Source organism: Silurus aristotelis, assembly GCF_946808225.1.
Source record: "Silurus aristotelis genome assembly, chromosome: 6".
In the NCBI taxonomy this organism is placed as follows: domain Eukaryota; kingdom Metazoa; phylum Chordata; class Actinopteri; order Siluriformes; family Siluridae; genus Silurus; species Silurus aristotelis.
The window spans coordinates 25,612,077-25,629,558 of record NC_139579.1 but is presented as its reverse complement, the minus strand read 5'-3'; the positions used below and the strand labels follow the sequence as shown (position 1 = coordinate 25,629,558).

At 38.7% G+C, this 17,482-nt stretch overlaps 1 protein-coding gene across 1 annotated transcript in view; it reads right to left on the bottom strand.

The window, feature by feature from the left end:
* Window positions 1-17,482, bottom strand: part of LOC310727766 (AT-rich interactive domain-containing protein 1B-like) — a 225,311-nt gene that overhangs the window by 169,355 nt on the left and 38,474 nt on the right. Inside the window, exon 2 of the mRNA XM_083544510.1 lies at window positions 15,820-16,014. Coding sequence (XP_083400636.1) covers window positions 15,820-16,014 — 195 coding nt within the window. The remainder of the gene's footprint in view (window positions 1-15,819; window positions 16,015-17,482) is intronic.

The window sequence follows — 17,482 nt, the reverse complement described above, 5'->3', positions numbered from 1 at the left end:
CTCTTTACTCTGGCAGGGAAAATGTGCTCGAGCCATGTGGTCGGGTTTTTCTTCTTCCTTCATTCTAGTTCAATGCTCCTCCGTGCGAGCCAAAACGTATGCTGTGACTCATTTGACATGGCAAGAGGAGTGCGGCTGGAGCGACTGCAAATCGTTGCTCAATGGAGCCTGTTACTGTAGATAGATGAACGGCTCCTCTGTTACACAACGGCTAAAACCACCAGGGCATTGAGAATTATTTTAAGAATGAAATAGCTGACAAAACCACTGACGGCCGCGACGTTGCCAGATTTCACTCTGAGAATTTGCATGTATTATTAGTACCGAGCACTTTCCTCATCAGTCATAGCCTCCATATGTTTCTGTTTATACTCCTCATTAATGGTTTTGATCCAAAACCGATCTGATTAAAGAGAGCTATTATAGCCACGTCATGTGACTCTCGTTCCCTGTAGGCTAATTTCACTTAAACGATTTTAACCACGTTCGAGCTGCAGGCAAACGTATGACTGACGTATCAGGCGCGCAATCATGGCTCGCGTTTTAATGTAATGATTTCGAGATTTCTTTAATGAAGGAGGACTATTGTTAGCCGTGAGGAGCAAACGCTGCTTGGCTGCATGCTGTAATGAATGAAGCCATGCTGCTGGCATGAGCCAAGCGAGGCTATTAACCCCAATGCCAAGTCATCTGATTCCACAGCATCTCCTCTGCCTAATGAGACACTTGTTGGTTTGTCTGCTTTCAGCTGGAGTAGTGATTTTCAGCATAAACACATAAGGATCAATATGCCAGGAGAGGGGAAAATACTGATTCTTGGATAACTTGAGAGAGGCATTTTTGAAGTTTAATGCTTAATGATGAAAATAGATAATTAAGCATTACAGTAGTGAATGGATTTTCTATTACTCCTTATCATATTGCGCTGGCACTACTGCTTAAATTACGGTGAATTATGAACAAGCTGCATCAAAAAACCCCACTATTTTTAACTATTCTGGAACATCAGTGGATCCTACTGGCTATGCCTATTGATAAATGATGCCTATTGGCTATTCAAAAAAAGCAGTAATTCCTATTAGGTATACTTACATAATATTAACCCCAGTTGGCTATTGTGAAACATTAGTGATCTCTAATGTCCTTTCATAATAATCACTGACCTTACTGGCTATTTACGATTATTTATGGTATATAAATGCTGAATTTTGGAAGTTAGCTCAACGGTTGAGGTGTTACGTCGTTTTTATCATGAGTTTAAATCACAGCAGCAACATCTGGGCCACTGCTCAATTGTATAAAGAATAATTGTACAGTAAGTAACATTTACCTTAACTGACATTATTAACTGTTAACAAAATATTATAGGATCCTAGAGAAAAATATCAAGCTTACATTTTAGATTTAATTAAAGCAACAGTTTTGAAAAAAATTTAAAACTAAATATATGATGATATTAAATATTATACTAGATAAACAATCGATAACATTACAAATCAATATAGCCCTTTGCAATCAAAATAGCCCTAAAGCTTTGATCACTCACATTTCAGCTATACAAATGGCAATGACTGACTAAGCGGCAGGGTCAATTCCAAACGGACGCTCACTCCACCAGGTAAAAGTGAACTGTGTGCATGACACAAGCAGATCATGAAGGTATGCTTCCAACTCAACTCAACCTGATGCATCACTGGGCCTGTCCCAGAGCCAAAGCGGCACCATGGCATGTCTGATTCTGTGCTCTTAGTCTGATAGTTTCTGGGAAAGAATTGCTAAACTTGTCAATTGAATGGCCCAATGAGCAGAGACAGCATTTTTTTTTAATCATTTGTGTTTCAAGCATCCCCCCCCCCACCCCCCCCGCTGTGTGTCTAACCGGCTCCAGAACGCACATTTGCTCTCAAAATGACATAAGGGCCCAGTCGACCGGAGAGATGTTTAAAACAGCCTAAACATGCATGACAAGACTATAGAGCAGCATATTAGTATTAGTATGCTTGTGTGTCGAGCTGCAGCGCAGAGCCATAAATAAACAAATATGTGGTGGGTCAATGTGCGCAATACTGATACTCAACTTGAATAAAGACTCAATACTGATCTTTGTGCAGAGATCAAGTTGGGAAATGAGAGTCATTTTGTTAAACACAGAAGCAAAAAATAGCATAAAGAGGTCTAACCCTGTTCAATTCACTTTATATAGCACTTTAAACAATGGACATTGTCTTAAAGCAGCTTTTCAGAATGTAAGAATTATAGAACAAAGTTCACTTAAACCTATCCTCATTTGGGTGACACCAGAAAACCAAAAGTGTTCTCAAGTGGGATTTTCTCACACAATACCAACTGTCTATGCTAGGTGAGAAAAATTGCTCCCTTTTTGCTCCCTTTTTTCACATTTAAGCATAACTTCTAATGAAGTTTAAGACAAACCATGACACACACTATATGTGAACAAAGTGTGGCCTTTGAATGCATGTTATCAAAAGCATTGAAGTTGCAGAAAAAATTGGAATTCCACATAAAACTTTTGTGAATAAAGCATGTGAGAATAAAATCGTCCCATTTTGGCAAATTTTTTGTATTTAGTGTTTCGAAACTACATAGGGAACCAACAGTGGTTGAGTGTCAGGCCTTTATTTCCATCTTGTGCAACTGTTCCTGGTGCAGCAGTGAATCCACCCACACACAACATGATACACTAGGTTAAGAGTAAAAAGCCCATTGTCAGCGTCAGCATTTCATCATTCCAGATCTTTTTTGCAGGACCAATGTGTATGCTGTAGGTTTTAACTCTGTATCTCACTCACACACACACACACACACACACACACACACACACACACACACACACACACACACACACAAAAGCAGGAGGCCTGAATGAGATGCAGGCCGACATGACGATAAACAGTCTCTGTTCCCGATTAAACGCAGGGAGAGATTACATCGCTGCTGGTGTGAGGTGACAGAGCCCAGCCTGGCACGTTTGATCCCCCCAACACAAACACACACACGCACACACACACACACCACTTGACACTTCAAGAATGAGCTGCCCTTGGAGAGCTTCATCAAACAAAGAGACAGAGATGGCACGGGCACAGGCGAACACATGGGCATGTTAACAAGAGACACGGCTGCAGTGTTAAGTGGGACAGCGTTTCCCCTGCACACACACACACACACACACACACACACACACACACACACACACACACACACACACACACACACACACATGGCTCACTACACTGTCATGAGCAGCGGTGCTGTTCATGAGAGAAAACAATTTTAATATGTATGAAAAGAGAGAAAAGGACTGTGGAGAAAAATGCTGGTTTCATAATGCGCGCAAGCCGGGATCACGTCGGGACACGACAGACAGCGAGTGTTTTTTTTGTTTGTTTTGTAAAGGTGTGTTTGGTGTGGATGTGTGTGTTTTTGTGTGTGTGTGTGTGTGTGTGTGTGTGTGTGTGTGTGTGTGTGTGTGTGTATGTGTGTGTGTGTGTGTGTGTGTGTTTTTCCAGGTTAGAGTTTCCGACTGATGTGCCTATATGGCATTCAGCAACACCGTTCACTGCTATTATAATAATAATAATAACCAAATGACCAACAGGGAATCAGTTCAAATGAAGCAACTTTAACCTCGGAGTACATGCAGAAACTTGATATTTAGCTCAGTTCTCCATCTAATAACCGCTCGCCTTTAATCAATAGCTTCTGTTGTGGCCACATCACAGCCTCTTCACCAGCCCGGTGCTTAGCTCAGTTAACTCAGTGCTCTGATGCATCAAGGCCACCGTGCCATTTACACAGTCCAATCAATGGCAACCAACGACAGCACTCTGCTCTCAAATGGCCTTTTTCTTTTTCATCATTTCGACGCTAGCCGTTTTTTTTCCCTTTTCCCGTTTTTCAGTGGAAGCCGTTGAGGTGCCGAGGGTTAATGTGCTCTAAAATGCGCCGGCTCTTTCGCTGAGGCTCCGGTTTTTAGTGCCACCGCTTCAAATGTTTTCCCCATTAAACTCCTGACCTCACTTCAAGGCCAAGAGCAAGCAAAAGGAGGGGGAAAAAATCTAAATCAGAGGGTAGGGTTGATTCAAGTGTTAAAATCCAGACCATTTCCCCCGGACAAGTTTGAATACAGCAGCGTGCCTGGGAGAGAGAATTTTTCGCTTCTGAGCCTGAACGCAGTCTTTCTCGGTCTTCTGGACACTGTGGACATGAAACCGTGCCCTGTTCTAGAGCATTTAACAATCAGAATAAATTCACATGCAGGTCAATAACATTTCCAAAGCTGCTTGGTAGCACTACAACCTCACAGCTTCTGGCTCCAGGGTTTGATCTTGAGCTGTCTCTGAGAAGTTTCACAAGTTCTCTCTGTGTGTGTGTTATGTGCGTATGTGTGTGTGTGTGTGTGTGTGTGTGTGTGTGTGTGTGTGTGTGTGTGTGTGTGTGTGTGTGTGTGTGTGTATTTAAGTGAGACTTCTGTTAAAAACATGATGGTAGATGAATTGCTTATGCTAAATTGCTCCTAGGTGTGAATGTGTGTTGTAACATTTGTGGTTTTAACTGACACAACATAGCGCCTTCATCTTTAATCATCTTAAAGTGCACCACCTTCACACTTGTGACACTTGGCAATAGAAGTGTTCAGTGAATTGTCTACGTTACAGTGATGATGTTCAGACTGGAAAGATTCCAAGAGCTAATCATATCTAAATTGACCAAATAGAGCAGAGGCATTGCTAAATATAATCTGAGGTCTAATTAGGAATAAACAAACACAATAAATCCTTCTTTCCTTCCTTCTGACTCCCTTCCTTCAGTCAGACTACCTTCATTGCATCTATTCTTCCTTTCTTTTTCTGTCCTTTCTTATTTCCTTCCTTCTGAATACCTTTAGCCCCTCCTTCATACCCAATTTCCTTTCTAGATATAATCTGAGGTCTAATTAAAAAAGAAATAAATACAGTTAATAATTCCTTCCTTCCTTTCACCAGACTGCTTTTTTGCTTCCTTTCTTTTTCCTTCTTTTCACATTTCCTTCCTTCTGATTACCTTAATTAACTTCCCTTTCTTCCTTCATACCTCTTTTCTTTCCCAAATATAATCTAGGTCTAAGATATATTAAGGGTCTAATTAAAAATAAATAAATACAATCAGTCCTTCCTTCTTTCTGACTACTTTTGTTCCTTTCTTTCTTTCTTTCTTTCTTTCTTTCTTTCTTTCTTTCTTTCTTTCTTTCTTTCTTTCTTTCTTTCTTTCTTTCTTTCTTTCTTTCTTTCTTTCTTCCTTCCTTCCACCTTTTTCTTACTGACTACCTTTGTCTCTTCCTTTATTATTTCCTTTCTTTCCATCCTTCCTTCTGACTTCCTTCTTTCCTCTTGCTTCTTTCCTTCTTTCTTTCTGGTTTCTAGCTACCTTCCTTTCTTCTAATTACCTACCTATCTTCTTTTTGTCATTCATTCGTTCATTCATCCATTCATTTCTATCTGACTGCCTGACTTTCTTCCTGATCAAACTATATTTACTTAGAGATTCAGCACTTATTAAGACAAAAGGGTGCATTTTTAAATAAACCCCTCTTCTGTGTGTGTGTGTGTGTGTGTGTGTGTGTGTGTGTGTGTGTCTGTGTATATATATATATATATATATATATATATATATATATATATATATATATATATATATATATATATATATATATATATATATATATACACACACACGTGCGTGCTTTGGCCTAATCAGCATTTTTTTTGGTCTGGCATGCAGCAATATTAGTATGACATGATTGGGTGTGTAAATCTCATGAATGGAACTGTCATGTATCAAATAAAAGCGATCTCAAAATAACAGTATTAATTCGAAGCAGAGAATAAAAAAAAAGGAGAAAGTGAGATTACAAAGGAAATGATGTCATACAGTGCACTCTTCCCTACTCCAGTGTGTAACAATGAGTGTGACTGTTTCAAATGTTACACAGTGCAATGTTGCATACACCCAGAGTCTAATATCTGTGTAAAAATGCAATATTTTAATATAATAACGACCTGTAATACAATCGTATAATAACAGAGCTAATAGAGACAGGAATAGCTCACTCCGGGCTGCTTCCTGCGCTGGATCCGTGTTAATCGTCCTCGTCGCAATCAGCATTTTTGTGGCCACATTTTGCCAGTGGAATACCACACCTTATAATTTGTGGCTTAGATTAAGGAGCTTAATGACACCCTACTAAAAAATAACGAAGACATGAGTCGGGTTGAGCAGAGTTCACGGCACCGCCAAACAACTTCGGACTGTTTAATGAAAATATTATGGCTTGAAAGCAGAAGGCTGACTGTGTTATCTGTATAGTAGTTCACATGGTTCTCTGTCCATCTATGAGGAAAGAATGTTATTTCAATAACCACTGGCTTCCTGGAGCTGCCCACATCAGATTTCAAAGTCTGCTCGTCTACAAAGCCAAAAATGGGCCGCTACTGCTCTACATTATAGCACTGATATCACTCACCCTGCACTGCACTAAGCTCCCTGCGATCCTAAACCACTGCTTGACTCATAACAACAAGGGCATGTTAAACATCTCGTTCCATTCTTCTGCTTTTAAACACCTCAATGTTCTGGGAAGGCTTTTCAATTTTAGATCCCTTCCTTCCTTCCTTCCTTCCTTCCTTCCTTCTGACTACTTTTGTTTCTTCTCTCCTTACTATCGTATTTCCTTTCCTTCTCACTACCTTCCTTCCTTCCTTCTTTCCATCCTTTTTTACTTTATTTCTATCCTCCCTTCTGACTTCCTTCTTTCCTTTCAACCAGCTTCCTTCCTTCCTTTTTTTCTTCCCTCTTTTCATCTACTCTCCATCCTTCCTTCCTTCCTTCCTTCCTTCCTTCCTTCCTTCCTTCCTTCCTTCCTTCCTTCCTTCCTTCATTCCTTCCTTTCCTCTCAATACTTACCTACCTTTCTTTTGTCATTCATTCATTCCTTCATTTACTCATTATAATTATCTTATCTTTTTATACATGGAACAGTTGAGGGTTAAGGGCCTTGCTCAGGGGCCCAGCAGTGACAGCTTGGAGGTGCTTGTATATAAACTCATGACGGTCCCAACGAAAGTCTAAAAGCTGGCATTTTCCTTTCAGTAAGATGGGTTGCATTTCAAGCTATGTTTTAGAGTTTTCTTTATTTTCATGACTATGAAAATTGTAGAGTCACACTATAGAATATATCAATTCTTCAATGTTACTTATTATACCACAAGTCTACTAATCTAATCATTAAAGATATTTTTCATGATTAATAATAATAAAGCAGCACTTAATGGCCCAGAAATGACTTCAACTACACCAATATACAGTAGGTGTAATTATGTGTACAATAAAACAGTCTAATACACGGTGTAAACTCAATGATTATACTGTTTTAAGATAAGAATGTGTATCAGGATAAATCCATGAGATACACAGGACTACACTTCTCATCAGCCACTGCACCACTGTTCACATGTATTTGAAACGGGCACCTCGCACTTCACACATCGACAGTAGTTGTTGTCGCCTGCTGCTTCCAATGATTCAGGCTACGGATCTTGACCTTGTGTTTTGATTCTCAGTCTATATATTGGAAAATAAAAGAATAAAGCACTTCCATTCGACTTCACCTATGTTACCTGACAATTTCACTGCACATTAATTGCATTAATATAAGTATATTATAACGTATTAAAAAATGGAACATCAAACATATCCTGGTGAACATAACTATTGACTAATTGCATCTCAGAATTCAACAGCACTGTGATATAATTAGATTTCTGTCCTCTTAACTGGCATAGAGAAGTGTCTCTAAATGTAGTTAGATTTACCCCTTGTTTCCAATATTAAATATGCCATTAAAAGATATTTTCGAAGCATATCACGCAAAAACGAATAAAGGTAATCTTTAAAAAAACCTATCATAAAAAAATCCTTGTAGGCCTCCACTCTGCTTCTAATAAATGAATCTCACTCCCTCCACAAGCCTGATGAACTGCAGCAACAGATGTCCGAGGTAATAAAAGCTACAAATGAAAACAGTCCAATAGAGCCATTAATGCTCATTGGGTTTCCCATCCATTTATTGATCCTGAAACTTCAGCTATTCTGGAGCGAGTTGCTATCATTAATCAACTACAGTTTCAAGACAATGCATGTTTATTTCCTCCTAATTCACTTATCTAGCTTTTTTTTATTTCTCAGCTGGTAAAGTCTGCAGTTTTAACCTGGTGTTTTTACCCACAAACATTCACATGTTCATGCACACTCGGTCTAATTAGCCAATGCAGATACAGGAAAAGTCCTTAATGCTCACACCGAACCTTAAGATTTCTGCTGTTGTAACCAATTATTCTCTAGCTTTTCATGATATACTTTTCTGCTCACCATAGATGACCCTTTTGGTCACTTTTAACCAGTCTGGACAGTCTTCTTTGTCCTCACTCCAGATAACATTTTATTTGCAGCATTCAACTCTCTTAGGGATCTTAGGGACTTTAACTGTGGCAAGCTTGTTCATCTGGCTTTTTTGAGAAGTCTAGAAACTGCTGAACTCCTGGGATTTTCACACAGCAGTTTCTAGACTTCTCAAAAAAGCCAGATGAACAAGCTTGCCACAGTTAAAGTCCCTAAGATCACAGTTTTCCTTATTCTCATGATCACTGACCTGTATCGGCACCATTATGATCACGTGTTGCACTGATGAAATGTGACTGGCTGATTAGATCACTAAACGAATAAGCATGTGTGTAGGTATTAGTGAATGTTGGAACCATAAAATCTTTCTTGTTCCAACTCAATTAACTAGTGTCGTCTATCTCACTAGTCTAGCTTTCAGAGAACATTCATTATTATGATTACATGAGATTACATTAATTATTATTCAATAAAAATAAAGATTGGCCAAACTATGCTGATGAGCAGCATGTTTTTTTAGAGGTACAAATTGAAGTAATTACGCTACTCTACTGTAGGGACATCACACTGAGCGAATGACTGTCCCTAAAAGTTGAAATGTTAGCATTTAAAACGTTTCGTTTCAGCATGTACTCCATCACTAACTAACTCATTTTCACTGCTACTTTAAATGTTTTCTAGAATGGCAAAGCTGAGGACGGGATATAAAGTGAAACCCCTTTATGTCCTTGGGTACGTTAACAGACCCAGGGTCCACTGTTATCGTAAATGTTATGGGAAAGCAACACAATCAATTCTGTTAATTAAGCAATTATACAACTGCTATTGTGTTCCATTGCACATCATGGCAGGGTTTGGATTGTTTTGGTGCCTCTGAGTGTTTGTCTGAGAGCAAAAACCCCACAAGCATGACACTTCAATGTCACACCTGTGGAGAAAGAAGTGTGTACAAATGCAGTCACAGGTTTTCTTTCAAAAAAAAAAAACATCAGTGATGGCCCCAGCCTGCAGACTCAAAGAAATTCAAAACTCAAATGGCCCTGGTTGTTATTGTACAAGAACAGCGGAGAACAAGACGACGTTCCCACTCCTGCGTAATGGTCGGATTCTATTAACTTAGGCGAATGGGCAAGAAAGAAGCAGCAGCAGCAGCCAGTAATGGTCCCTTTCCTGGCTTGTTGACACATTTTCCCTCTTTCATTTCACAGACTCCCTCCCTCTCTCTTTCTCTTTCTCTTTTTCTCTCTGTCTCTCCCTCTCTTGCTCTCTTCTCTGCACATCAAACGCTAATGTTGCCTTCAAATTCTTTTTCCTTTCTGTCTGCCAACATTGACATCACAGGAAATTGCACTGGAATTGGCAGGCCTTTTGCTTTCAAGTTCATTCCACTTCCAAACAAAGAGCCCGACTCCTGTCATCAGTGCGGGCGCTCATGTTGCTTCCCTTCTGTTTGCTTTCCATTTCCTGATCGTTCTGACACAAACACGAGACATTTATCCAAGTCGCCGCATCTTAAAAATATTTGCCCGGGGCCTAATTTTTCTCTCCATAGATGACTGCGTGGCTGGTGCTTGTATACTTCCTGAGGAGGCAGCAAAATATTAATGAGAAAGGAGAAAAACTAAAGTGATGCTCTAATTGAGTGTGAAGTCCTGCAGATTCTGTGCTAAAACCTGAGCATAAGGAGAGGATGTTGTCCTCGTGCAGCTCACTGCAGCTTTATTTACAGCCGTGTGGATGGTAAGATCTCTTTTGAGAACCCTGTGAAAGCAGCCACGCTGCATGCATGTCATGGTCAGGAAGAGAGCTGACATGTCAGTGGAGAGAGAGAGAGGGGGGGGGAAAGGTAAAATTTCTCCCATCACAGTCTGAGCAGCTAGAGGATCAGACAAGAGACAAAAACCTGAGGTAAAACAGTTTCACGGAAGAGAGAGAGTAAAACCTCAGCAATTACAAAAAAATTAGTAAAAGCTGCATGAGCTGCATGTGAGGTGGGAAGCCAGGAAGATTCTTCATTGCATTAAGTGTAGGTTTTTGTGGCGAGATTATGAGATCGATATTGTGATAAGTCGCAGCATAATATGGTCGGATCAATGGGATCATTGGTTTCTAAGTAAGAGGTAATCCATGTCCGGGTTTTTGTTACACGATCATAATGCACGAGTCGGAAAAAAAAGAACAACCGCCCCTATGTGAGTGAGGTTGCCTCCACAGAGTGCATTTCGATCCTGTAACGCACACCTTGCTTTTGATTATCCTGCTTATACCATGGTCACTTACCAGCATCAAGAAGTGTCACTGGTGTCTGCAGTGCAAAATGGACTGAATAGATTTAAAAATAAAGCTTCATTTTTGTAAGGTATTCAATATACACATCTAGATTATCCCTGCTCTAAATCATACACAGAATTAAAGAAGTTCAATAAGACTACATTTATTTGAATAAACAGTTATTAGCGAGCGTGAGAGAGATTGTGTTTGTGTGTGAATTGTGAATTATATACATCTGTGCAGCTTCTATCTTTTATTCTTCTCACATGTACTTTACTGCACAGTGAAATTCTTTCTTCAAAATATCCAAGCGATGTTAGAAGCTGGGGTCAGAGCGCAGGGTCAGCCATGATACAGCACCTCTGGAGCACCGAGGGTCAAGGGCCTTGCTCATGGGCCCAAAGAGTGGCAGCTTGGTGATACCAAGGTCATTCCATGACCTTCTGATCGGTAACCCAGAGCCTTAACCACTGAGCTACTACTTTCTTCATACGTAAAGTTGTTGGTAATAATTCCCTGTGTCAGTTTTATATGGGACCTTTATCCATATCCATATATATATATATATATATATATATATATATATATATATATATATATATATATATATATATATATATATATATAGTGCAACCTCAATACTTGCAAGGGTTACGTTCTATGACCCCTCGCGAGTAACAAAAAAAATCGCTAGGTTTTGACAATCTCCTTTTGATTCCTTTTCAAGGGGAAATGCACTGTAATGTATTGTACTGTACTGTAACTCAACAAAAATTGTGAAATACTTGACACAAATTTCATTTACTACTTCAAATTAATAATACAATAATAAAATAGTTTTTCAAACATTTTTATGTAATTTATGAGCACAAACTTGTGCTTCAGATTTCAGATTTTTCTAATAGTTCCAAATGAAAAGTCGCGGATTATCGAGGTTCGAGTGTCAAAGATGTGAATATTGAGGTTCCACTGTATATTCATTGCTTCAAATAAATTTGTCTCAATGAGGTCATTAACACATTGTCTCACTCTGTATGCTACTATAGAGTAGTTACCATGGTTTATAAGGCAGTGCATTCTTTTATAATATTGAATCAACTGATCAAATCGTTCCAGCGAATCTAAATGGAGTATTCAATATGACGATGGTATAAAACGAGCTGACTCACGCACTACTATCTGTAATCTACCAGTTGCTTCATTTTTTCTCTTTATCCATATATTGTTTCTTATTGTAAAGGTTTAAATAGAGGGATGCAATCAAACATGAATGCATTACTCCATTATTTGGAATGAACAAAGAATCCAAGTGGTCAGATATGAATCTTGCAGGGTAAAGAAAGGCCACTTTTATTGAAGTCGATGCCCAATATATCTCGACATATGTTTTTTACTCGTTACAGCCACATAAAAATATGTTTGTATTGTTGTAGAGGCAGCAAAAGTATTTTTTTTATTAGCATATTTATTTTTCGATTCTCATACAAGCTGCAACATCTTTGTGTCTGTAAGTTATTCAAAATTGCCACAACTTGACAACCCACCATTATCAAATGCATCTAAATAATTTAAACTGAAATCTAATGACACTTTTTACTTCCAAAACAGGAAATCTAGCACTAAACAAGCTCCAATAACATATAAAGAAAAACTATTCTAATGCATGACCTCTCAGGGCTTCCTAAATTTTTACATAATTGAGGTGGTTTAATTTTACAAACTAGTTTGTTTTCTATACTTAGAACAGAAACAGCTAAATATGTTAGACATCATTGTAGTCAGGAGCAGAAAGAAAAATAATTACTGTCCAGAAAAAATAAAAAAAAACCCTGAGCATTTGATTTTTCAACTTACATGATGTAGCCCCGGTTGAGGAACTGTCAAAGCCATGCTGACCGACAGTGCTGCTTTTTCTACCTATTAAATGTCCAAAGTGGTTCACAGTTTCAAAAGAACGTGCTGGTAGTGTCGACCGAAACCCCCCCCAAAAAAAGCAAAAAGCATTTAGGCCACACCCATTTTAGTGTAAACCTGAATACAGACAGAGGAATTGTCCCATGCACATTCTACTGAAATTCAACATAAAAATCCCAATACGTCAAATCTGGTAAAAATTCTTTTTTAAGTACTGCCATATTTTCCATTCCTACCTATAAATATGACCTTCCAGGTGATTATTCAGCTGCGTTACTTTCAAAGCTCTTCGCATATACACTCTCCTTCGAGCTAGCCTACGTATTGAAGCTGCTTACTCCAAAGGTATTGTATAAATTACGCCTTTGAGGAGGAAATTTGCATTCAGTGGCTGAGTGTCTAGCTTTGTCTTTGTGTGTGTCTTTTCTTAGCCGTGTCCCTGCCTAAGCAGAGGACACATACACACACACACATACATAAGCAAACACAATCGCACACTCTCGCACAGCAGGCAGCAGATGACAGCAGCAGAGAGGTCACCTGGGTCACCATCAGATGCAAGTGACGTAATCGTGCAGGTCCAAGTGTTCCGAGTGTATTAAGCCGAGCACACTGTGCATCCGCGTCTATTTCTCTCCAGACGCAGACTCAATTTGAATAAATTCCCTAAAGGACAGACAGTATTTTTATTTTTTTTTATCTTAATTCGCTTCATAACGACAGAACACTTTTAAAAACACAAATAACAGCACAAACTAAAGATTTTCTCCAGCTGCACTGCAACTCCTACTGATTGTTCTCCCTAAATACAATACACTGTAAGACAATGGGTGCACGAGTTCATTTTTCCTCAGGAAACTCCATCTTACCAAATTTAAACGGTACCATCCGATGCCAAATGACAGCCTTAAGCAGTCTTTGTGAAGATCAGAAGAAGAGCTCGAGAATGCTGCCAAGCGCTCGTTCCAGTCAAAGCCAAAATATCACTCATTAGAGGTCTTACTTTAATCATAGATACAAACGATAATCCTCCTGAGGGACAGATGCCAAATGCTGACACGAGCAAGCAAACATTGACGTTATTCCAAGAACAGCGGCCGTCTCGTGCCAAACTGCTGGATAAACCGCATGCTACATTAATGTTTCCTGAGCCGACTGTGTGTGTGGATCGGATTCCTCTGTCTTTCCTTCGGCTTTGCAGTACATTTTTTATAATTTTTTTATATAGTTGTTGTTATTTCACAATTTCGACTTTCTCTCATCTTTGTATGGATTATGAGAGGTCAGGTTTTCTCTGGAGCTGGAGGCCTTGTGTGCCAACAGCTCTCTGGAGACACATTAAATCTATAAGAAACAAGCCCGGCTAAATATAGCAACATGGCAGGGGGACACGCAGCCAGGCTCAGAATAACCTAGACAGCTTCACTGGACCAGGCAGGCCAAACCCAGCAAATTGGGCAGCAGGACAAAAAACGTGTCACATTTGAAATTAAAAAAGGGAAAAAAAAATACTGAGTGTCAGTTAGGGGTGTAACAGTACACATTAGGTAGGTACCTCAGTTTTTTAAGTCACCGTTCGGTACAATTTCAGTACAGTTCACTAACGCAGTTTATTATTATTAATATTTGTGATCAACATTTGAAGAGTTTACATTTTTAAAACTATTTTAATAAAATGCCTTCTTGGTTAAATAATATTTAAAATAATATTTTATGAAAAATTCAATAGAATAAATCTAATTAATGCAAAACACGTTTTATTATATTGCTTAAATTGAGTCATAAATTAAATTGGCACAAATTAAATAGAATTAAATGGATGGAAAATTTGTATTAAATAGTTTACATTTGTTAGACCCTATTTGGTAATGAAAATGTGTATGTAAATGTGTTTTACATTTAATATTTAATTTAAAGATATGATCTACTTAACTGATCTACTTATTTCAGCATACTTTAACAAATGTCCTCATTCCTTCCGTCCTTCATTCATTCATTCCCTCGATATGTAAAATTGTCAGAATCTTCTCCTTTTAAGAGAAAAAACCTCCTTGAAGCTGGAGAGAAAAAGCTAAAGAATCCATAGCACTAGCGATAGCCACAAACTACTTTTGTGTTAGCGACTAACGCTAGCGTTATGGATTCTTTTTCTTGTTTCTTTCGTCAAAACAAATCTTATTTCCGATACGGAGTGAGTAGCCACAATGACACTGCACAAGCTCTAGTTTCTATTTTTAAACCCCTGGCATTGTTGTGTATGTTTTCAAAAAAAATTATTCCCTTAATGTGCGCAAGACTAAATAAACATTCAGTCTGCCACTTAATACGTTCCTAAGGGAAACTCTGATTTGAACTATGTTTTTGGCATGTAAAAAGGATTGCATGTGTACCTAACCGAAAGCCCTGTACCACAAAATTTTGGTACGAATAGATTTACGATTCCCCCCTAGTGTCAGTGTAAAGTATATATGAGATGTGTAGCATGTGTCAGTGTTTCTGCTCTGCTGCTCAAATAAAAAAAAAAAAAAAGAGAAAAAGCATCCTCTGTTGCCTGAGTGACAGAACCATCAACTAAATTATAGTATACATTACATGTAAATGAATGCGCTCTTGAATAGTCTTGGACAAAGAAGATGTTGCAAAGATTTTTGCAACCTCTTATTGTAAACAATGTATTTAAAGAAATTATATTATATGTGAGGAATAAAACTAAATAGGGCATGCTTTTAGAGGAAACGAATCAATGAGGTGGTAATGTGATGCAGCCTGATATGGCATCTGAAAGTTACATTCCTCCTTCACCACAGCAATTTGTCATCAATGATGTTTTAGAACGCATCGATTATTTTATCAGATTATTTTACATACATTTCATGTTCAAGCTTGCTTAGTCTCAAAGATCAACGAAAACAAACACAGCTTGTCGTGTTACTCAGAAACTGCAAAGACATTCCTTAAGACTTTTTTCATTACTGAGACTGCAGACTCCTTCCATTAATGTTAATGCACAAAACTTCTCCAGGTCAATTCATTACACACCGTTTGAATGCATAGCTGAAACCAAAGCCAGGTCTGCTGTTATAGAAACTAATCCCAAACTTCTGATCAATCAGAGTTGTGAATTCAACAATCTTTTATTACTGAGATTCTTAACGAAAAAAAAATCTGTTTCTGTACCTGCTGTTGAGAATATGGCATGGCACCCATGCTCATTTGTCCCCTGCCCTGCATGGCCATCGGGTATCTGTGCGTAGTTGGAGATCCGTACGGCTGACTGGGATAGGGGACACCCTGCTGCTGCTGAGAGTACGGACTACTGCTCATTCCGTACATCTGAGAGCGCTTCATCACCATGAAGTCCATAGAACCCACCTGAAGAAAAGAGAAGACGACACTGCATTTATACAACCTCCTTCTTAAAAACCTGCCTGCCTGAGGTGCTTTAGCCCACACAAGCATTACATTTATTTTAGCCCCCCTACCCATTTCAACCCCTCCTCATGATTTGGTGAGTCAACAGGAAAATTCCAGCATGTCAGGTTAACATTAATCTGTCACCCAAAATGTGGGATCCACGACAGGGTGGATTATGTCGGGTCTGATGTCTGCGCTCCACAGTGCTGGATCACAGATGATTTATGGCATTTGTTCCCACTGTCTTTCTCAGTCAGATTCACGGTGAAGAGCTTTTTCTTGCGTCCCTAAGCAATACCTGCACGAGTCCCGCTGTGACGAGTCCCGCTGTGCATGCAAAGGAACCCAAATGCATTTCCATCGAGCGGACTAATCGGCATCTTTTACAACTTCTGTTGTTTTAAAAAACACTTCAGTGGCTGATTTTAGACGAGAAATGTCAGACGCTTTCTTCAGTATGCTTTGAATGCACTCAAGGACGGATCAACTACCAACACATATCAGTTTCAAAGCTAAGTATCAACTCTCAGATTTAATCACAAGTTTTTTTGTTTAGCCTTATATACTAAAGAATTATATATTTTTAGACTAATTGTCTACAAATACCTACCAGTTTGTGTCTACTGAAAATAGCTACCAGTTTAGCACTGGTACGACACGTTTACTACTTATCCACTAACACTAGTAAAATAAAATAAAATCAAACGCAATTTATCATTCAAACCAGTTCAACTGCAACTTTATTTCCCTTTTATACTGCAGTCCACACCCTCACCTAGAGCTGTCCAGTAGGGACACAATCGTAAATCTGTTATTTCTTGGGATAAGATTGTCAGGTAAACATTTTTTATGTGGCTAGCATTGTTCTTTTATCTTAATATATTTACCAGGATTTTAGTGCATTGTGCAATACACTATATGGACAAAAGATTGTGGACACCCGACCACAAGATTCTTGTGTGCTTTATGAGCATCCCATTCCACATTTAGTTTCATTTTTGTTGTTGCTTTTAGGAAGGTGTTCCAATATATTTTGCAATGTGTTTGTGCAGATTTGTGCTCATTCAGCCACAAGGGTGTTAATGAAGTCAGTTTCTAATGTAGGGTGAGGAGTCCTGGTGTGCATTTAGCATCCCAATTTATCCCAAAACGAATTCAATAGGGTTGATGTCAGAGCTATAACTGTAACATATAAAATTACCAATTAATCAAAGCTGTATATGCACAATAAAGCGTAAAATGCATTGAAAACATAAAAACCGCATAATAAACAAAATAAAGTAGGAAGCTTAGCTCGAGATTTGATCTGGACATCAAATTTGCATCTCCCAGGCACACAGTCTTCAGGCTTGTCCCGTATTTGGGGTAAATAGTGAATAGTAAATAGACTTTACATCATACTTAGCCTTCATTTCGAAGCATTTAG